Here is a 23,945-nt window from a genome sequence, read left to right as displayed (position 1 = left end):
TCCCTTTAATAAAAAGGGAAATTACCTTTAAGTGGTAATCTATAACAATTATTACACATTAGTTAAAAATTTATAATTTTAATTATTAATATTTACTTTTTTTTGTAATTTTTTTAAAAAAAATTTCACTGACAAGTTATTTCCCCTTAATAAAATTATAGAAATTATTATGTGATTTTAGAAATTTGTACAATTATATTGAACTTAAGAAAAATTTAGTGTAATTAGAAATTAATTTAAAATTTTATTAAACCGAGCAAGGTCAATGTTTTTAACTTTTTTTTAAAGTAGTTTTTTTTTTTTTTTGTTGGGATAAATTACACTAATCATTCTTAATGTAAAAGAAAAAATTAAAATAAGTTCTATAAATTAATATTATTGTACTAAACTTTTTTTAGTTTAGTTAAAGGTTGTTTTGGATATAACTTATAAATTATTTTTATTACTTACTTAAAAAAGACGTATAAATGATAGAAATAAACTAATAAGTCAATAAGAAACTTATTTTTATTGTCCCCAAAATGCAAATAGTGTATTGTTTTGGGAATTGGCTATTTACGTTAGTTTTTTAAAATTTTTATGAAAAGATATATAAAAAAGTAAAAAAGAATAATTGACTTTTTGGTAGTGACTTTTTGTCTATATAAGGCCTCGTTTGGGAACAAATTATTTTAGTAATTTTTTTTGATTTTCTAACTAACATATAAGGTAAAAAAAAATTATGATATTTGGATTGAATTTTTGAATTTTTAAGAAAAAATATGCAAAAAATAAAAAGAAAAGAGAATTTCTGATTTTTTATATATATAATTGATTTGTTTTTTTTTTTTTTGACTTTTTTAGTAATTTCTTTTTTATTTTTAAATTAAAATTGAAAGTTGCCAAACAAGGCCTAAGTGATTGCCAAACCAACCCTTAAAATATACATTTGAGTGTGATAAAGATGTTAGCATCATTTTTTCCCCCGTTTATATGACTGATCAATCACTCATTAAAATGAATTAAAATTATGTGGATTAAAACTTTAAAAGTACACATTATAATTATGCTAATTTAAAGGGACTCAATATGTATATATATATATATATATATTTGAATTGGAAGGAAAGTTGAATTCGTGTAATTTATTTATTTTTATTGGACTCCTTATCAACTCGAGGGGTTGAGTTAAGTTTTGGTGCTTCCAAAAGTCCCTACATAATATCACTCAAAATTTTATTTTTATTATTATTATTATTATTTTATTTTAAAAATTAGGCCGTACCTTTTTCTAGTTTAAAATTGGCTAAATATACTCTTGAAAGACTCATTTTGATCAAAGTACTTTTAACAATTTAATTTCTCAAGAGTATCTCTAATTTTGAACAGTTAAAATGACAGACTATAAAGTCATTTTTTTTATTATAATATCTAGAATATCAAAATTTAACAAGTATTTTTTCCCACTAAATATCAAATACAAACGAAATTTGAACTGCATCAGAGAGAGAAATAGAAAAAAGATTTTTATCAAAAAATTGATAATATGCACGAGAGACTTCCACATTTGTAGAGAAAGACATATGTTCCATAAGAATGTTTTGAAAAGATGGTTAAAAGTTATTTTTTGATTTTTTTTAAATTTTTGTGAAAAAGGGAAATAAGTTAAAAGTTAGAAAGTGATTTTTAACCCACTTCTCAAAATAGGCTTAAAAACATGTTGGATAGCTACATTTGTACCTAATTATGACTACAAAAAAAATTAAAATCTTAGAAACTATAATTTAGAGATAAAATTATTTTTAAGGGACGAAATATTTTTGTTGCGAAAAGTGCTGTTATTATATTTTTAGCAACAACAACTAGACATTAGTGATGAATTATTATCTTTTTGGGGCCAAATTTTTTGTCTAAAAAAATAAATCTTTTTGAGACCAAATTATTTTGTCTCTAAAAGTCCATTTATTAGTGATATTTTTCTCCTTGGTGGTCCATAAGGCTCAACCGTGATTCTTTGACAAACTTCCACCCCCGAGCCTCACTTTTGGCCAGCCGATCGCCGCCTTTGGCTATGGCGGTCGGCTGGCCCAGCTCTCTTGTGAGTTTGTGTGCTGGTTTTTGTTTCTAATAAACTTGATTCCCACATTTTCTTTCCACTTAGGTGTCCTTTCTCTTGGTTCATCAGGGGGAGCCCCGGTTTGTTTGTTTTGTATCAACAGGGGGTGTTTATGTTGCTTCAACAGGGGGTTGTTTTGTATCAACAAGGTGCTTGGTTTAAGGATCAAAACAGAGTAGAAGGAGGTCGGTTTTGGACCGGAATAGAGGTTGGTCAGATCTGGTTGGATTTTCATTCGGGCACTCTTCTGCGAGTGGGAGTTTGAGGGTTGAGCTCGGGTTCGGATCTTTGGAGTCTGCTTTGGTGCTTTGCTTGGGGGGAACTAGGGTGTTGAAGTTGATCCAGATCTGTCTTAGATTTCAGTCGTGCGCTCCTTTTCGAGAGGGAGTTTGAGGGGTGATGTTCATCCGGATGTATGGTAGTGTCATCGGGAGTGGGTATGTTTGAAGTTTGGATTGGGAGTGGGCGTGTTGTTCGTATGGTGGAGTTTTTATCCAGCCATTGAGCTGTTGGATATGGAGTTTTTCCGGCCACAGAACTGTCTCGGTAGAGTGTTGTCAGGAGTGGGTGAGCTTGCAATTAGAGCGGCAGAGGTGGGTTTGGAAATCCAATGGTTGGAGGTGTTTCCGGCCATAGTTCCAGTCAAGGGAGATTGGTTTCCGGTCAAGAGAGCTGGAGTCTTTCCAGCCATGGAGATGTCCTCGGCACTGGCAGGAGCAGAGGAGCATGCACAGAAGCGTGCAGGAGCGGAGGTGCGTGCAGCAGGGGGGCGTTGTAGCAGGTAGGCGTTGGAAGTTGGAGCGGCTTAGGTGTGATGTTTGTGGTTTCAAAAATAGCAGGTGGGTGGTAGCTTGCTTATGGAACAACATAGGTGTGTAGCTTAGGCGTGGCAACTAAGGCCTGGAGTGCAACAGCATTGGGAGTGCAGCAGATGTTGAAATTTTTTGGGTTACCACCTTGGGTGTTAGAATAGGTTATCTTAGTAGTTTGGGTGTTTTGGTGGATTGATTTTGTGGAATCATGTATTTTATTTTTTGTTAAGTTCTTCTTAACGTTTTTTTGTTTAAAAAAAAAAATTTGTGAGGCGAAGGGGTTGGTTGTATGATTGTGAGTAGCAGTAGTAGGGGTATTTTGTACCTTCCGAATCTCTCTCAGTGTTTCTCATCTTCCTGTACCTTTAATTTCATGTTGATTAATGAAATTTTTCTTTGCTGATCAAAAAAAAAAAAAATATTAGTGATATTTTCAAAATTTTATTATTAAAAACTTTATTTTTGACTTTTTGAGACGGCCTTTTAACGACTATTCTCATGATGATAGAAATTGATCCATAAATGTCTTTTGTAACAAAATTTTTACTTTTAAAAATAAAAATATTTAATCTTTAAAACTTCTATATGTTGTAGTGTATATAAGAAAATCAAATAATAAATTTAATTATGTATAGCATTTTTTTTTGTGTATAACATTTCTGTTTTACTTTTTTCACAAAATATGAAATTACATACCAAAAACAAGTACATGACTGCAAATATTATTACAAGGGAAAATTATACCTGTATAGTATCAGGAGTTATTTTTAAAGAAAATAATAAATATTATAAATACAAATAATTAAAATTAATTTATTTTTATTTTTATTTTTATTTTTATCAATGTGTAATAATTGTTCAAAATCTACCGTTAATGGTAAGTTTCCCTTATTACAACAACAACAACAAAACCTTGACCCAACTTTGGAAACATTTTTACCCCCTCCAATTGGACAGTAGCTAAAGTCTCTCTCTCTCTCTCTCTCTCCTTAATTTTTCCTTTTACATCTAATATTTCTCTTTTGGCTTTGTTCGTTGCGTTTACCAAAACAAGCAATGGATGAGGTTTTCCTCCCAAACAATATATTATTATTTCTTTCCCTTTTCCTAGTGGGATTTTTTTTTTTTTGAAGTTAAGAAAAGTTAGTGAGAGAGAGAGAAAGAGAGAACAAGATAGAGATTGTATATGAAAAAGGAAAGTTGGGTGTGTCATGTGCTTGTGAAGTCTTTACCCTTCCACTGATTGTAAGCCAAAAAAAGACTGAAGAATCATTCTATCCCCACTTCACCTACTGTCCAACACCCTTTCTGTATAGAACCTTTTTTTTGGTATTCTTGATAGAGTCTTGTTCTCATCAGATCAGACCTAAAATCAGTTTTTTCCTATATTTAGCCCTATTGTCCTCTCCTCAACTCACCCCTAATATCCCTAAAACCTTTTCTGGGTTTTTTTTGCCTATTTTGTAAGATCTCTTTCTTTCATTACATACACACACACGCATATATACAGTATTGTTTTTCTTGATGTTCTTCACTGTTTATGTTGTGGGTGTTGAAGATTTTTTGATGGGTTTTTTTTTTTGTTTTCTTGATGATTTCTTGAAAGGTTTGTTTGTGTGTGTGGAGTTATGGTGAGAGGGAAGACTCAGATGAGGAGGATAGAGAACGCTACAAGCAGGCAAGTCACCTTTTCCAAAAGGAGAAATGGGCTTCTGAAGAAGGCATTTGAGCTCTCGGTTCTCTGCGATGCTGAGGTTGCTCTCATCATCTTCTCTCCTAGGGGAAAGCTCTATGAATTTGCTAGTTCAAGGTATGATTTATATACATACATATATACATATATATCTATGTGTTGAATTGTTTTTTTGATGGTATGTGTTTCTGTTTGTCTGTTGATTTTTTGGTGATTCCTAGGTTGTGAGAACATTTTTCATTATTTATTTATTTATTTTTGTAAAAAGATTGAAATTGTTTAGCTAAATGTTGTTGGTTTAGCGAACAATTTCATAGATGAACTCTCGCCTCTAGTTTGCATCAATATAATCTTTATTTTGCCCATAAAAAATTTTACAAAAAATGTTGTGGGTAATATCATGCATTTGAACTGAAGTTATGCATATTTAAGCCCTAGGGTTACATGATCTTTGACAATCTCTCTCTCTCTCTCTCTCTCTCTCTCTCTCTCTCTCTCTCTTGTTGAATCAGATCTACTTTTGTTTCTGAGAAGTATATCTTTTTGCTCACAAGGGAGCTGACAATCTTACAACTATTTTTCGCATTTCTGAGACAACCTCATCAATATGTTTTGCTGTTCTTCTTTCTTTCTCACTTTCTTGCTTTTCTCTCTCATTCACTTTGATGTGAAAGATTAGTGATATTTGTTTGAAACTACTTACTACCTTAATCAACAACAAGCTTTGATTGATTTTCATGAAATGGGTCCAATATCATTCATGGGTTTTGTGTTTTTTTGTGCTCATTTCTTAACGCGTTGCGATCTTGGTTATGATGCGATATAGTCAAAATTATAATAACAATCACATTGAATCATTAGGATCATGATTTTAAATATCGACTGTTATGTAACAGAGTTTTGAACTTTCGATGTTTTTCACTGATATATATTGTTTGATATTAATTGATAAATTATAATAACAATAGCATTGAATCATTAGGATCATGATTTTAAATATTGACTGTTATGTATCATTAGGATCATGATTTTAAATATTGACTGTTATGTAACAGGGTTTTGAACTTTCGATGTTGTTCACTGATATATATTGTTTGATATTAATTGATAAGTTATAATAACAATCACATTAAATCATTAGGATCATGATTTTAAATATTGACTGTTATGTAACAGGGTTTTGAACTTTTGATTTTATTCACTGATATATATTGTTTGATATTAATTGATTAATTATAATAACAATCCCATTGAATCATTAGGATCATGATTTTAAATATTGACTGTTATGTAACAGGGTTTTGAACTTACGATGTTATTCACTGATATATATTGTTTGATAATCATCAATTATAATAACAATCACATTGAATCACTAGGATCATGATTTTAAATAACGACTATTATGTAACAGGGTTTTGAACTTTTGATTTTACTGATATATATTGTTTGATATTAATTGATATATGACTGTATCATGATATCAATATTTAAAATGATGATTACAAATTTATGGCTCAATATGATTCAGGTATACTTTTGAACACATTGCGTCATAATTTGAAGTACATCACATCATAATTGAGGAATGTACACTAAAAATTTTTGCTTTACATTTGTTCAAGGGTACACTGTGGATGCATAGATTAAGTTTAAAACTTTGGCTTTTATGTTTGAGGGGGTTCAAAATATTGTACATGTGAGAAGAGACTTGAACTTGATACATAGGTTTGTGAGTGAAAAAAGTAGGCAAAAGAAAATTGTACTCCAATTTGAGTATATGGTGGAGCTAAGTGTGAATAAAGTGGGACACTGACATATGTGTCAGTTGGCAATGGTAACTGAGCCATTAATTACATTTTAATTGTACTAATCTTCTGTTCAGTTTTATGCTTTTCAAAGTCCATGCTCTTCAACTTCTCAATTTTCAGATTCTCTCTATTTTTTAGGTGAAATAGAGATCTACATTTCATGATCAATAGTAGTAAAAAAAAATATTCACATAGTTAAATCCTTATTTTAAGTGAAAAAGGGGAGATTTTGAACTTACAATGATGTGATAGACGATGTTGGTTTTAGATTTTGATAATCTATTGCAACATCATAAAATGAAATGAAATCTCTATTTAATCTATAAAATGGAGAAGATCAAAATCCGATACCCATGAAAACATTTGGTGGAATTAGATATACAACCATTGCAGTCCCAAATCACAGTTCCTTGTGACATTTTCAAAGAGTTAAGACCCGTGTCCTTTCACTTGAATAATTGTCTTTCCAAACAGTTCCCTAGAGAGAGAGAGAGAGAGAGAGAGAGACAGACAGAGAAGTCATGGAACTCTAGGTTAAAACTCCATCTTTTTTGGTGTAACTAGATTAACTATTTCTTTCCTTGGTTAACTGTTTTAGTCCAACTCAAAAATCATGAAGATTTGGTTAAATCCTTTGAGCTTGATTTCCTAATTCTTCTCTCCCCTTTTTGGAGAGATTGCTTATATTCGAAGGCTAAGGTTTTCCGGATAGCATTTTGGTGGTGTTGGTTTGAGTAACGAAAACAATCTTTTCGAAAATAGAGTAAGACTATGTATATATTGTACTCCATTAATAAAAAAAATTCTTTGCTGATAAAAAAAATGAATATATTGTACTCCGCAATTCTCATATTAGCGAAAATCTCATGCATTAAATTGTCTATATGATGTCATTACTTGTCCCTTCTTGTTCATGCAATGCATTCAAATTAAATCAACTAGCTCTTCCTTAATTATTAGGGTTGTGTTTGGCATTGCCCATTATTGCTATATTCCTATTAAGGAGGGGTTATTTGGTGGCATTAGAGTATTATTCCACACACATATGTCCATTTGTCTCCCAAGAAGAAACATAAAAGTGTTAGGACACGTTGTTTCAGCCAATACCAATCAAATTGGGGCACCAAATGTACTTGCTCCAGGAGCACAATATAATTTTCCCACACTACGGAGAATGCCAAGACACAACCAATGAATAGAATTTGCTAGAGCATCATACAAGCTTTCCTTGTATTTATTTATTTATTAATTGTAAGGTTTCCCTTTTGTTTATTTGAATTGTACCTTGATTGTTTTCTGTGTCAAAATGCAATTTATGTGTTTACATATTTTCAATTGAAACTATGTTTTAGGATGAGTTATGAGGAATACATATTCTCATGTTGTAGGCATACATAATTTTTATATATTTTGAATTTTTTTTTTTTTTTTTTGATCGGCAAAGAAAATCTTTATTAATGAAACATACAAAGTATGGAAGATTACATCAATAAAGAAGGGCTTGGGGCTAGAAAAGCACCAAGCGCCAGTTGGTGAGAAACCAACAAAAAGAGAGAAAGAGAAAGGACAACAAACAGAAGCAAAAAAACACAGAGCCAATCCCAAGCAGAATCCTCACTAAACACAGAGCCATATCCTCTCACAGAAGTAGACAGTACCCATTTCTGATCAATTCAATTCTCACTAAACCAGCCATCCATTTCTGATCAAGTTCAGAGCCACAGCCTACCTATACAATTCAATCCATTTGCCTTCAGATGATCGCAGAAACAGAACAAAACGAGTGATGCAGAACAACCTTCTCATTTCTGAAGCAGAAGCAATTAACCAGATGAAACAATTGACCAGCCTTCCCCTTTCCAGGTGAAGACAATTAGCCAGCCTACCCATTTGCATTCCAAATGAAAACATCAGATATACTTCAGATTGCAGAACAAGCTTCAGAACAAGCAAACTGCACAACAGATATAGCACACCAAAACCCAGAATACACAGACTACAAGCAGATTCAACACTACAACACACATCAGTTCCTCACACAGATGCAAAGCTTCTCAGAACATCACATAACAGAACACTTGCCTCTTACCATGCAAGCCATTCGGCCAGAGCACAGACCAAACAATCCTTACAACATCATTTGATCTGATGAAGACCAAACATAGCATATGCAGCAGAAGGACTCCAAACATAGCAGAATAACAGATTCAACAGATGAACTCCAAAAACACCCAACAGTAATCAAGCTCACTATGCAGACCCACCAAAGCACCCAACAGATGTAACCCACCAAAAAGCACCCAGCAGCAACCAATCTCACCCAACACAAAACACCCCACAGAGAAACAGACTAGCAGATTAGAGCAGAAGTAAATAGACTAGCAAATCAAAAGGTAAAGACCAACTGTGGATTCAGGAATGAAAATTGATTTGATTCCATTTGAAAACTAAATCATTAATAGAGAATGGGAAGTTCTTAATAGATGCTTTCAACCAAAAAGTTGCCCTGATTTTGATTAATTCACACAGTCCTAATAAATTGGGTTAAATCTCAGAGAAGGCACATTCGTTCCTGTGCTTCAAAAGAGACCACAGAATAATAAGGGGAAAGGCTCTCCAAATAAGCCTAACAAAGCTCTTCAATATAACACCCAACCACCAATTGAGAAGGCCATCCACAGAGTTATTGATGCACCAGTAGAACCCCCAATCAAGAATAAAAGAAGACCAGATCCGCCAAGAAAAAGGGCAAAGAAGCAGAACATGAACTGCAGATTCAGATGCAGTTCTGCAGAAGGGGCAAAGAATGGAAACACTGCTGTCCAGAATGCCAATTCTCTGCAAAAATTCTATAGATTTGACTTTGGTTTTCCATGCTAGCCAACAGAAAAATGAAACCTTGGGGGGAGTGGTTCTATTCCAAATGGATTTGCAGATTCTGAGATTGGGGCCGAAATTAGAGCTACTAAGGGAGTAAAGAGAGGACACAGAGAACTCACTGTTACTTGTAGATGCGCAAGCCCAGGACAAACAATCTGCTCTATCAAGACTCAGAGAAGGAACTGAGGAAAGGACACCAAGCGATCTAGCTTCTTCAGCCAATTCCCATACATATAACACTCTTTTATGGGGTAAAATCCAATCACTTGAGCTGATTTTTCTTGCAAAGAATTGGTAAAGAGATCCTTTTTTATCAGTTGAGAGATTAAAGAGATGTGGAAAATCGATCTTAAGACAAGAGTTACCACACCGCCTATCATGCCAAAATTTGATTCTATTTCCATTTCCCACTTTAATAATTCAGTTGCCCAAGTAGAAGTTGTAAATAATACTGCTATGAGACCCTACGGAGATGATGTCCTTCCACAGTTTAGAATGTTTGTAAGAGGACTTCGTTGGTGGAAACCAACACAGCTCATCAATCTTATATTTACTACAGATAGCTCTCCTCCAAAGAGCCTTGATTTGAGTTCCAAATTTCCACCACCATTTGAGTAGCAAGCAAGCATTGACATCTCTGATCCTTCGGATACCCAGCCCCCCTTGATCTGTGCTCCTTGTGACCTCCACCCATTTCACAAGGTGAACTTTCCTTTTAATGGCATTACCACCCCATAAAAAGTTAGCCTCAATCTTTTCAATATCTTTAGCCACACCTTCAGGCATCTTGAATAAAGAAAGAAAGTACACTGGTAGACTGGATAAAGTAGACTTGATCAAAGTTAGTCTTCCTGCAAATGACAACATTTTCCTCTTCCACCCGGAAAGTCTAGCTTTAAATTTGTCAATCACAGGCTTCCAAGTAGATTTCCTACTAGGGTTAGCACCAAGGGGCAACCCCAAAAATTTGATAGGAAGGTTTTGCACTTCACAATTTAAAAGCCTTGCAAAAGAGAGTAGAAGTGCATTATCCACACCAACACCACACACCACACTTTTGTGGAAATTAATTTTGAGACTAGAGAGAACTTCAAAGCATCTGAGAATTCTTTTGACCAAGACCATTTGATCCCAATCTGCTTCAGAAAAAAGAATTGAGTCATCGGCAAACTGTAGGTGAGATAAGAGAACATCATTAGCCCCAACTAACACACCTTTGAGAATGCCAAGATTAAGTGCTCTGCCCAAAAGTATATTAAGCCCTTCAGATACTATATTGAACAGGAAAGGTGAAAGCGGATCACCCTGCCTAAGACCTCGTTGAGGTGAGAATTCCTTTGTTAGTGATCCATTCACAAGAATCGAAATTCTAGCTGTAGAGGCACACGCTTTCATCTAGGAAGTCCATTGAGATCCAAAACCAAAACTAGACAACAATGAGAATAGGAATTCCCAATTTACAAAGTCGAAGGCTTTCTCAAAATCCAACTTTAAAATCTGACCTTGTTTCTTAGCTTTCTTCCATCCATCCACCACTTCATTGGCAATGATTACCCCATCAATGATATTTCTCCCACCTATAAAAGCCGTTTGAGTTTCACCAATAATAGTGGGTAACACTGGCTTCAATCTATGTGTTAGCACTTTTGCCAAAATTTTGTATAAAGAACTCACAAGGCTAATGGGTCGATAATCAGACAGATTAATGGGATTTTCCAACTTAGGGATGAGAGTAATAAACGTATTATTAATACCATATGTGAGCCTACTATTTTGATGGAATTCTTTAAAAAATTGCAAAATCTCAGGCTTCAAGATCTTCCAAAATTTCTGATAGCACAACAGATTGAACCCATCACGGCCTGTGGTTTTGTTGCTATTGCAATCTTTAATTGCAGCTAAAACCTCAGCTTCAGTGAACTCTGGAACAAGGAAATGAGAAACAAAATCTGCCTCTATAGTCTTGAACACCCCTCCCAAAACAGGTCTTTTAATCCAATCTTTAGTAAAATGAGTCTTGAAATGTTGAAAAACCTCATGCTTGACCCTGCTAGGCTCCTCATGGGACACTCCATTGATAGTAATAGAGTTAAGTAGATTTCTACTCTGTTTGAGATTGGCAGAGACATGAAAGAACCTAGTAGTCCTATCCCCATTCAGAGTCCAGTTCAGTCTGGACTTTTGATGCCATAACCACTCCACCATTCTGTAAAGCTTCCACACTTCTTGTCTGACCATTCTTCTTCGTATCTTTTCTGAATCTAGTAGTGCTCTATCCTCTGCCATAATATCCAATGTATGCAACTCCTCCTCTGAAGCCTTAAGTTTGGATGTGACATTACCAAACACCTTAATATTCCATTTTTTTAATTCCATCTTTAGGTGCTTGAATTTTTGAATAAGCCTGAATCCTGCCCATCCAGAGAAAGAACTGTTGTTCCAGCAATTGATAAAGAGGTCTGAGAAGCTTGGGTGTAAGGTCTAAGCATTTAAAAATCTGAAAGGACGAGGCCCCCAATCTCTTTCATCTTCCATCATCAACAAGGGGCAGTGATCTGAGATCAATCTAGGCAGGCCCCAAAGCTTCATTCTAAAGTTGACCATCCACTCCGGACTGAGTAAGACTATCAATTCGGCTCCACTTCTCAGAATCCTGGGCATTATACCAAGTGAATTTCCTTCCATACAGAGGTAGATCATTGAGCTCACATTTCTCAATAAAATCATTCAATTGTTTCATCCCCCTGTCTCTTCTGGAACAGCCTACCCTCTCCCCAATATGTCTGATCTCATTGAAGTCACCTCCCATGCACCAAGGATCAGGAAAAAAGACCTTGAGCTTTAATATATCTTCCCAAAAATTGGATCTAGCACTAACATCATTGGGTGCATATATGTTCAACAAAACACAATTAAAGGAGTTGTATAGAGAGCCGGAGAGTAATATGTACCTCCTATTACAACAGCAGCCAGATAGTTGGAAAACAGCAGGATCCCAAATGCATAGGAGCCCACCCGCAGATCCATCAGGGTCTACAGACATATATTCCATGTTTCTGCTTCCCCAAAGTCCCCTTACAACATTTTCTAAAACCATTGTTTTCTTGGTCTCTTGAACGAAAACAATATTAATAAGTCTATCCTTTAGAAGGCATTTGATTCTACCCTTTTTCTCAGGTTTTCCCAAACCCCTAATATTCCAGGAGAGTAACTTCATCAAGAAACAAAGAAATACACTCAAGGCACCCATCTACAGCATATTACTGCTGAGCCTTCCCATCCTTGATAATTCTCTCCTGGTCTTGAAACTCTAGATCAATGATCTTGCTTAGAACAACATCTTCCATCCCATTAAAGTTGATTCCTAGGGATTTCCCCAGATGCATTGTGTCTTTAGCTTCTTGGAGGAGACAGTGGTTGAAAGATGAAGAACTTCCAGACAGATCCGAATGTGCAAGAGCAGATGCAGCTGGTCTGAAAATGACATTCTTGGAGGATTGCTTATGAACTGTAGCAGCCCTGTAGCCATGAATTCTAGCAAAGCTAGAAAATCCTTCAAGCTGAGATTTCTTTTTTTCCCTTCTCTTCGTAAATTGTTGGAGTTTTGAATTGGGGTAAGGGGTCAAAAAACTCTTCCCAGCAGAGAGATTAGGCCCAGCAGATTGCATGTGAGGAATGGATGAGGCCAAAGAAACAAAATTGCCATGTTTGGTACTAACCACGTCCTTGGGCCTATTAGAAGGACCACAATCTGAGAACTTATTTAAAGAATAGGCGAAAACCACTTCCAAATTAATGCCAGGCCCAAAGTCTTTTCTGGACTCCATTGCCGATAACTCTTCCAAATTAGTGCCATGTCCAGGCCCATCACCATCTTCATTGAAGTTTTTGATAAACCCGGGTGTATAGACTTGAGGGATACACCTAAGATTGTCATCATTGCTTTTTGAATTGCGATCTGACCCTTCCGACAGAGGCTCCTCAATGCTTGCTTCCTTCTTTTTGCTGAAACCTCCTACAGCTAGTGTCTCCTCAATAACAGTATCCACTGCCTCACCTATGTGACCGACAGAGAGCCCCTGCTGTTGAGCTACCGCCCCATCACCGTCGTTCTTAATTCTGACATCTGTCCCTGAAACATTTCTACTCTCCTTACTGTAGCAATTTCCAATGGAGCTGAACTCCTCCAAACCGTTGTGGTCCAAGCAATCGGAGAAAGCTAAATGATCTTCACAGATTAGAACGGGATGTGAACTTCCATTACACTTCAAGTTGACAGTTCTATTGATATATTCCATACACCCAGTGACCACTCTAATTCTAGCATGAGAGAATGACTTTGGTTGACATAAGTCACCCTCTAAACTAAGAACAGAACCCCATGTGCGCCCAATGTTATTTAGAGTATTTCTATTCCATAGATTCAGTGGTATGCCAAAGCATCTCAGCCATATACATCTCTCAGGTTGTAGATGAAAGCCAGGCTTCCATTCCGACACGGAAAGACTCCAGTCCTTGAACCAATCTTTGAGCTGGCCGATGTTTGAATGCAGTTCCGCTTGAGATTTAAAAGATAATATTATATCACGACCCCCCCTTTTCTGACCACTACCTGCTCCAATGCTTTCTCCTTCAGGGCTTTTGAAATAATGTGAGTGGGATATTCTGTATTGAATTCGATGATTGCACTATCATATAGCCAACCGTTGCCTTCTTCAAAGGCTTGAATCTCCATGCTTTCTTCCCCAGCCGTTGAAGGAATGTCCCCTTTTAGTACCTCTGCGAAAGATCTATGACCCACTAATGCAGCTTTTCCACTAAAGTTGTTTGTGTGTGGGGCCCTTCTGGAATGCTGAGGCTTCCCCCTTCCTTGTTCACCTCTGTTATTTCTATCATATGCAGCAACTTTGACCTCCAGCACCTTATCATCCACCAAAAGGCCGTTACCTTTTTGAATGGCAACAGCTGCTGCTACCTGACAGTCATATCTCACAAACCCAAAGCGTGAGTTTGTCGCTTGCCTTCTTTTGTATGGGATAAATACTTCCTTCACAATCCCAAAATTTGAAAATAGTTTGAACAGAGCCTTTGCAGCCATTGCTGAGGGTATGTTGTCCACGAAAACAGTAACAACTCCATACCTTGCTTCATTACCTTGTGCTCCACCTCCTCTCCTTTGTCTCAGCACCGGGATCCAACCCCCACCTCTACTCATGTTGAGATCACTCTCACAAATTCACTGCAATTAACGATTTCACTCCGATTGTCACAATTTTATGTACAGAGACCAAAGTGGGATTTGGCCAAAAGTACAGAGCGTTGACTATAATTTTCATATATAGAATACCTAAACAAACTTTTAATTAATGGGTTCCAACATTACGTTTTTGAATTGGAACTTTGAATATCTGAAGTTACAACATGTTTCCAACTTAATGTGGATCAAAATGATGCATGACCACATTTTTAAGACCTAAATATATGTTAGTTTTATGTTATAGGTATTTTTTTTTTTTTTTTAGAAAATCTATTTTAGAAGATTTCTCACAATATTCTAAACAACAAACTATGAAATCCATTATGGATGAATGAGTTAAGTGAAGGTAGTAAAACATTATAACAAATCTAGTGAATGAGGTATCGTTATATTTGCAGGTGGTGTTTGGAACATCAATGGTAGTTGGCCACTATGACTCTCCTAAGGGTTTAGTACTAAGGGAGAGGTCGTGAGTTCAACTCTTCCTAAGGATGAATTAGGAGGCAAGCACTTAGTACATGATCATACTATCTTAATTAGTTTCTTCTCGTTTTATCTTCAATAGTTGATATCTCTGCCATCTCACTAATTTTTTCATATCTAATCTTATCTTGCCTAGTTTTGCACATTTCCACCTTAGTATCTTCATCTTGGCTACACTCATTTTGTAAACATATTATTATTTTTATTGCACAACATACCGTACTATAAAACATGTCAAGGCATCATAACTTTGTTTTGTTAATGATATTTTCTAATGAATAAGCAAAGAGTGAGCTTAATGAGGGTTTTTTTTTTTTAATTGTCAATGAGGATAAGGTATAAACGTTTTTACATAAGTATACTCTAGGTGGGAAATGCATATTACTATGAATAAGGAAATAAATATGGTGAATATTCTTTCTTTCACTTTGATAGTGTAAAAATGGTCATTTATTTGTAATGCATCTTTCTTCGATGTTACTCACGATCGAACCAGTTGCCGTTTCCATCCGAATGTACAAGGGGCCTACAACCAACAGAATGTGCTGGAATACATCTCCAAACACGGGGATTACACGGAATGGGGTGAATTCCGTGAGAGGAGCCGCTGCGTTAACCAGAATAACAAAGACAATATATATCGGGATGCACTTGCAGCCGGCACCAAGGACGAAGCACTAGCAGTGGTACGAAATGGCGACCCAAAATGTTTCTGGTTAAATTATGACAAGTTGTCATCAAATTATGACCGGATTTCATTTAATCCACCATTGCCGTATGTTCATCCATTTACAGACACAGTATGGGTCGTTCCAACAGCAATACAGCAATGGGTTGTAGACAATATAAGAGATGAAGCCCAAAGACCGTATAGGCCCAAGAGCATTATAATTGAAGGCCCATCTAGAATTGGGAAAACATGTTGGGCCCGGTCTTTGGGACCACATAATTATTATTCTGGCCACATCGACCTGAGGGACCACAAGAACGACGCTTTCTACAACATAAAACATGTCAAGGCATCATAACTTTGAATTGGAACTTTGAATATCTGAAGTTACAACATGTTTCCAACTTAATGTGGATCAAAATGATGCATGACCACATTTTTAAGACCTAAATATATGTTAGTTTTATGTTATAGGTTTTTTTTTTTTTTTTTCCAGAAAATCTATTTTAGAAGATTTCTCACAATATTCTAAACAACAAACTATGAAATCCATTATGGATGAATGAGATAAGTGAAGGTAGTAAAACATTATAACAAATCTAGTGAATGAGGTATCGTTATATTCGCAGGTGGTGTTTGGAACATCAATGGTAGTTGGCCACTATGACTCTCCTAAGGGTTTAGTACTAAGGGAGAGGTCGTGAGTTCAACGCTTCCTAAGGATGAATTAGGAGGCAAGCACTTAGTACATGATCATACTATCTTAATTAGTTTCTTCTCGTTTTATCTTCAATAGTTGATATCTCTGCCATCTCACTAATTTTTTCATACCTAATCTTATCTTGCCTAGTTTTGCACATTTCCACCTTAGTATCTTCATCTTGGCTACACTCATTTTGTAAACATATTATTATTTTTATTGCACAACATACCGTACTATAAAACATGTCAAGGCATCATAACTTTGTTTTGTTAATGATATTTTCTAATGAATAAGCAAAGAGTGAGCTTAATGAGGGTTTTTTTTTTTAATTGTCAATGAGGATAAGGTAAAAAGGTTTTTACATAAGTATACTCTAGGTGGGAAGTGCATATTACTATGAATAAGGAAATAAATATGGTGAATATTCTTTCTTTCACTTTGATAGTGTAAAAATGGTCATTTATTTGTAATGCATCTTTCTTTAATTGTCTTTTCCATACCATTTGCATTTCACCATTGTATTAACATTATAATTTCCTTTGTCTACTTACATAGAGAAGATGACTTGGTTAATTATTTGTTTTGTGTATATAAGTTAGTTCTCAATATTTCTAGTGCATGCAAATGTGTCCATTCATAATACTGATCTATGCGGTGGTTCTATAGGTTGCAAACAACAATAATTAGGTTCATCTCATTTTTGCATCACAGTAATCTTTGTTGTCCATGGTTATTGGCTCTTAATGCAACATATTGGATTTATTACTGATTGTGATCTTACTTTATCTGGTACTAAAACATCTTATAGACCACTCCCAAGTTCCATATGCACCTAAATAGATGGATCGTAACTTCATGAAATGCCATAATTGGAGAAGATCTTGTCCTCAAGCATTTTTGCATCCTCCCCAAACCCAAGTCTGGATTTCCTCCTCCAACTCCATCATCGTTATCATCATCATTGTGGTCGCCATCATGATTGTCCCCACCATCACCATTTGAAAGACAACTACTTTCTCGGGCCTTTGTCTTCGCCTTCTTCTTCGTCTCCTTCTCCTTCATCGGCATATAGATGGGAAGGCAGTTCTGAGTTGAGGCGTTCCCATTCTTCAAGTCACTGAATCTTTAGTACATTTTTTCTTTCAGACTATGTCTTTCCTTCACTAAAAATCACAGGTAACATTTCTTCCTTTTACTATAAAGCTCGAAAATCTAATACCAAAAAAAATGCTAAGAACTAGAGAAGGAGATGAGTAGCAATCTAGCATCTAGGTGTCCATGGCAATCTGGTAACGAGTTTGAAGGGCAAGCAAGTAAGCATGGGAATGGAGGATGGCAACCCGTGGTTCGCAGGCATGGTGGTAGAGGAGCTGGAACTTTAAGGGGGAATACCATTTACTCTATGTTTGTGGACAACATACCTATATCTATGGGGCCAAAAGAGCTGTCTAAAATCTTCTCAAATTTTGGAGTTGTGTTGGATGCGTATATCCCAAATAAGAGAAGAAGATCTACAGGATCCAGATTTGGCTTCATCAGGTATGATTGTTCGGTAGCGATTGATGTGGCTCTACGAAAAGCTAATGGCCTTTGGTGTGATGACAAGGTGCTAAAGGTTAAAATCTGTGTTCAAAAAGGAGGAGGGTACAAAACAAAGCAAGCCACATCTAGTACAACAGAGGTGGGATCAGGAAGGCAATCACACTGTATATGACCATTATCAGGGGAGAAAGTCACATGTTGATGTGGTCCGAGATAGGGTGCTTCAACCTAACTCAGTTTGCCCTATTAAGGTACAGAAAGCCGGTGATGGATGGATGAATGAAAACGCAGTGGTCAGACTAAATTCAACTACCTCAGTCGAAGCTTTTAAGGAGGAATTACAGAGAAGAGGTCATGGAGACGTCACTGTTCGAGTAGGCGGTGGCAGACAACTAGTTCTCTCCTTTCAATCAGTGGAAGCTATGAAGGAAAAGCTTTTGATCATGAAGGACTGGATCACAGATTGGTGTGAATCGGTTGAAGAATGGGAATATAGAATGGTCTTGGAACAAGTGAGGTAGGTGTGGCTAAGCTGTTACGGTGTGCCAGTGGTCTTATGGAACAACACATTTTGCAGCATAGGTAGAGAGTGGGAAGAGGTTATGGAACTGGATGCAGACACAGTTAACCTGAATTCTTTCCATTATGGGAAGGTAAAGGTTGCAACAAGATCCGTGGGAACCATTAATCACACAATTAACCTAGATTGTAAAGGTGTAATTTATCTAGTTAGGATTTGTGAGGAACAAATCATAGTCAATCAAATAGTGAAAGAACATTGTATCTGCCAATCTTTTATGAGGAATAATGAAGACAGTTACAGCTCAGAAGAAGAAGATGAGACTATTGAAGATCAAGGAAGCAAACAAGAGGAAGAAGAAGATGATGTGGCATTACAGATGGGTGATGAGGTGGTTAAAGGTTGTGACGGGGAAGCAGGGGACAGGGTGGATGCACATGTTAATATGAATGACATGGAGGAGGATGCCAGCTTGAAGGAAGTTTCGATGGTAGAGGAGACAGAAATGATGGAGGGAAGGTCAGAGGTAGGCATCGCACGTGAAACAGGCTCTGTAAAGGGGCATCAGAGAAGGATGGCGCACGCAAAGAGGGTAGCTATAGAGTTGATGGTGAGGTGGTCACATCTGGGTTTATCAAAAGCACAAGTGGGTCTGTAGGGAAGCAACAAGGAATTAATCTGGGGGTGGTGGATTTAAATAGGGCCCATGTTGACACAAGTTGGGATGGGTTGGCCCAAGGGGCTGAAATACCAGATACTTGGGCTGATAATAGCACTAAATTTGGTTTTGAATCTGTCCATGGAGTGGGGCAGCCCAGCTCTCCGTCAGTTCCTAAATCTGCTTCTGGTGTGGGGTAGCCCAGCTTAGTGAATAAAATGTTGACCATCAGGATTTCATTTATGATCTCAGAGGCATCATGTATTGTTTGGGAGGAAATAGATGCAAAGTCTTGGTGGGTGATAATAGGAAGAGCCAAAGACCTGATCTGTTGGCCTGCTATGCTCAGCAGTGGAGGAGTTCCTCTGGTTTTGGTGTTTGTATAATCAGGGGGAGGCTATCTAGTTTGTGCCTGCTATGCTAATTTGTGGAATGGTGAACTGATATGGTGACTGCTAGGCTGTGCTAATGATATAGAGGAGATATCTGCTAAACTGCCATGGTGACTGCCATGCTAAGCTGTGTTTTGTGCCTACTATGCTAAGCTGATATTTTGTGCCTACTATGCTAAGCTGTGCTAATATTTGTAGATATCTGTTTTTGTTGCTTGTCTTTTTTTTATGTTTTCTAGTTGGTGGCTCACCAGCTTTGGGGGTGCTAGCAAATGATAGGATGGGCTCTTTGGTGCTAATATAATTGGGATAATTTAGCTCATTGTGATACTTTTGCACTCGCCTCTTTTTATTGTTGTTTTGTTTGTACCTTGTACTTTGGTTCTCATCAATAAAGTTTTTTTTTTGCCGATCAAAAAAAAAAAAAAAAAATTGGAGAACATAGTGATACAAATTTGTTCAAATTTTTGGACAAGTATATTGCAAATGATCAGGAATCTTCTACGGTGAATTTATCTTGGGCATATTTTGAAAAGATTGTGAATTAAGGAGGGTATTAGAAAAAGGTCATCTACAATTTGCTACAATATAATTAATCTAGGTGAATGCATGTAAGTATTTAATATAGATGTGTGGTGGTATCTCAGCGGTTGTTTTGAATAAGAGGAGTTCGGCGTTGGGTCGTCAATATAGGGACGGTGGAGTAGTACCTGCAGTGGGTCTTGTTGTCATGAGTGTTGATCGGCCTTGGGTGTGTTCAGAGTTTTGAACCACCGCATCGGAGAGGTGTGGCCTTGGGTGTTGTCCGTGGGTGTAGTTGGGTGTTGGCAGTGTGTTGTCCGGCGTGGGCCTTCGCTGGGCAGTGGAAGTGAAGCAGCGTGTGGAGTGTAGCAGCGTGGGTGGTAAAGATATAGCAATAGTATAGCAGCTTGGAGATGTCAGGCATGGGAGTTCTTCCAGCCGTGGTGATGTTGGCTATGGATTTTTCCGGCCAGAGAAGCGTGGTGAAAAGATTTAGCAGGTGGGAGTTGGGAGGTGCAGAGGAGCGTGGTGTACAGATTTAGCAGTAGTAGCAGGTGGGCGTTGGGCTTTGGGAGTTGTCAGGCGTGGGTGTGCAGCAGGTGGGCGGTATAGATATGAAGCAGCATAGGTGTTGGGAGTTGAAGCAGTATAGGTGATTATTTTAGTTTCAAAAAATAGCTAGTGGGCGGTAAAGTTTTAGTTTTAAATTAGCAGGTAGGCGTTGGGTGTGTAGCAGCTTTGTTTTTGGGTTTTGTGGGTAATTTTGTGGGGATTCAAGTATTCTATTTTCTAGTTAAGTTCTTCTTAACTTTTTTATTTAAAAAAAAAAAAAAAAATCGTGAGGCCAAGGGGTTGGTTGTATGGATGCAAGTAGCAGTAGTAGGGGTATTTTGTACTTTCCGAATCTCTCTCGATGCATGTCATCTTCCTATACCTTTAATTTCATGCCGTTAATGAAATTTTTCTTTGCTGATCAAAAAAAAAAAAAGTATTTAATATAGATGCATAGGAATATGAAATGCTCAACTAGGAGTGTGAGATACATTTAGTTGAATATTTTATGTAGTCCTAGATAATGACATTCTATGATGATTATTGCAAGTGAAAGAAAGAGGCTTAGGAGTCATGCTAAGAAAAAGGCACAATTCAAAATAAAATAAAATAAAAAGTTTCTCCCACATCTCTAGCCATGAGATTTAGTCTATTTATACAAAGCTCACTTTACAAATAAGGATTAGGAGTCATGCTAAGGATCTACATTATTATGTATATTGGGGATATACATTAGCAAGTGTAACAAGATGTTGTTAGTGATAAACACAAGTTGACATATGCTTCAATAAGCCCCCTTAAGTTAAAGGAAACCAGAGAGTTAGCTTAAGCTTGCTATGGAGAAAAATGAAGCGTGTGGAGGTGAGACCCCTTGACATGATATCAATACTTTTATCATTAGATGACATGTAGTTGACTATTAAATCCTTATGCACCATCTTATTGTAGATAAAAAGAAAGTCAATTTTGGCATGTTTAGTGCATGCATGAAATATCGGATTCGCTAAGAGGTTAGTGGCCCCAACATTGTCACACTACATAATAGGAGCTTTAGGAAGAAAGATGCTAAGCTCAAATAAAAAAAGATTGAATCCAAAACTCAATTGCAATGTCGGCAAAAGCTTTATACTCTGACTTAGTAGACAAGCGAGGAACAATTCGTTGCTTAAGAGAAGACAAGGATATGAGATACATTGTCTTTCTTACACAAGTATCCAATCTCTAGTTATGAAAAAAAGAAGAGAGAGAATACCACTATCTTTTTGTGCCAACCTAATTGTGATGAGGGGAAAAACACTTTGATGCTTATAGCATCTCATAGGCTTTTGTCTTTATTGATGTAAGATGTAAGGATTTTCCTTAATTCTTATTCAATTAAGTTCTTTTTTCGTCGATCAAAAGAAAAGAGCATTGACTAGCTTCCCATTATTGTGAAAATCTTTCATGAACTGCATTAGGTCACCTTTAATTATGTTCCAATACTTATTGAGGAAGAAAAAAAGGTTGAATCCATCTGGTCCCAAAGATTCATTCCCATCACAATTCTTAATTGCTTCGCATATTTTTGCTTCAAAGAATTCCATCTCCTATGATATTGAGTCATGTGGGCTAAGCACCGCTTCCAATGAACCTCGGATTTTTGGCCTATCCTTCGAAGATCTGTTGAAACCAAATTTCTATATATATATATATATTTTGGGGGAGAGGGGGTGGGTTTGCAGATGATTGGTGTCTCCCTTGTGCTATGAGTCGAGATCACTATGATGCATTTTCTTTCCTTTCCTTCCCTATATTGATGTTATTTTTATATCATTAATAAAGGGCCTCTTCTTTAGCTGATCAAAAAAGGTTCATATAGAATCCCGCAAATTTTGTACTACACTAGTCGAATGGACACATGGAGAGCTAGTGAGAAGTACTCTTTGAAAGAATCGGTGTTTTCATTTGAATTAAATATGATTTCAGACAACTCCACTTAGAGCACTATTACCGGTACATGGACTATTATGATTTCATTTGTTTCAGATTTCATAAATAAATAGCACCATTACCCCTCATTTTTGAAACCTTTGTTCTTTTTTTCATCACAACTTTGAATAAAATAGAAAAACTGAAACATGCAAATGAATGAAATTTGAAATTGAATCCAAATTGATCAAATGTAGGAGAAAGCAAAGAGATCATGTCATGTTCATCATCGAATGGGTTGAATGAGGAAGATCAACGAGGGAATAAACTCTTACAAGAAATGAGGCAATTAGCAAGGATCGACAATTCATTGTGAGAAGTACATTTCCTAGAGTGATGTCGATTGGGACTGTTCCTCGTCCAACTCACTTATGACAACCAATATATAATTGTTCATGAGATAGGATGCAATGACAAATCAGTCCCAAAAAATTATAAGCATCGAAATTTAGAAAGTGAAGGACTTTATTCATCAAAAATTATTGAAGTATCCTTCTTCAATGATAAAACTATTTTGAGAGGCTTTTCACCAAATATGTATAATTAATTTTTTAGAATGGAACACACTCAAAGATATTTAGGAAATGGACATTGTATTTATCATTCTAGACACATAAAATATGTTGCAACTTTAAACAAAATAACTTGAGATCCAATAATAAAATAAAATAATGTGAATTTATATTTTTTGTGTGCTAAAATCTGACCACACAACCAAACTCTAATATTTTTCTTGGAATTTTGGGAACAAAGTTGAAGAGCACGTGCAATAAATAAGATCCACAACTATAAGAATGGACAAAATAACTAACCCGATTGCTCATCAACTGGTAGGGCACTTCGATGATAAAGTTAATAAACAAATCTCTCAAAGATAATTTGACAAAGAAACAATAAACTTGAGCAATAAATCACAGATAAAGTCACACATCTCTCTAACCCATGGGGGTACCTATGTTTATATAGAGTGCCCCACCTCCTCATAGTGATCATATTCTACTCAAAACTCTTATTCCTTTTAGGAATAACAAATCACCTAGGACTCATCTCTCCTAATTAGGTTTGAATTTACCTCTCACAAAAGCCCTAACTTGCCCAATCTAGGAGTCAATCTTCATTTAGGACTCATGTCATCCTTTGTGTATCTCGGATCTAGTGTGAATCGTTTCCACACCCTTTATGTATCTCGGATCTAGTATGAATCGTTTCCACACCTCGGCCGATAACACTCTGCCGTGTGGCACCTCGACTAATGGCTAAGCTATGTGGACAACACGAAAATTATGTCCCCACATTTATTATTCTGTTCAATTTATTTATCAATGAAGTTTCTAAAATAGATATTAGATTGTTTATACTTTTTCTCTAATACGTAGATTATGAAAAA

At 36.3% G+C, this 23,945-nt stretch overlaps 1 protein-coding gene across 1 annotated transcript in view; it reads left to right on the top strand.

The window, feature by feature from the left end:
- Positions 1-3,873: 3,873 nt before the first annotated feature.
- The window catches only part of LOC114284373 (MADS-box protein SOC1), a 50,542-nt gene continuing 30,470 nt past the window's right edge, over positions 3,874-23,945 (top strand). Inside the window, exons 1-2 of the mRNA XM_082869638.1 lie at positions 3,874-4,370; positions 4,514-4,717. Coding sequence (XP_082725764.1) covers positions 4,536-4,717 — 182 coding nt within the window. The 5' untranslated portion in view covers positions 3,874-4,370; positions 4,514-4,535. The remainder of the gene's footprint in view (positions 4,371-4,513; positions 4,718-23,945) is intronic.

Source organism: Camellia sinensis, chromosome 5 (genome assembly GCF_055761805.1).
Source record: "Camellia sinensis isolate YWXY chromosome 5, ASM5576180v1, whole genome shotgun sequence".
Lineage (NCBI taxonomy): Eukaryota > Viridiplantae > Streptophyta > Magnoliopsida > Ericales > Theaceae > Camellia > Camellia sinensis.
Note: the sequence above shows the minus strand (reverse complement) of the source record. Positions and strands in the feature narration are given on the sequence as shown.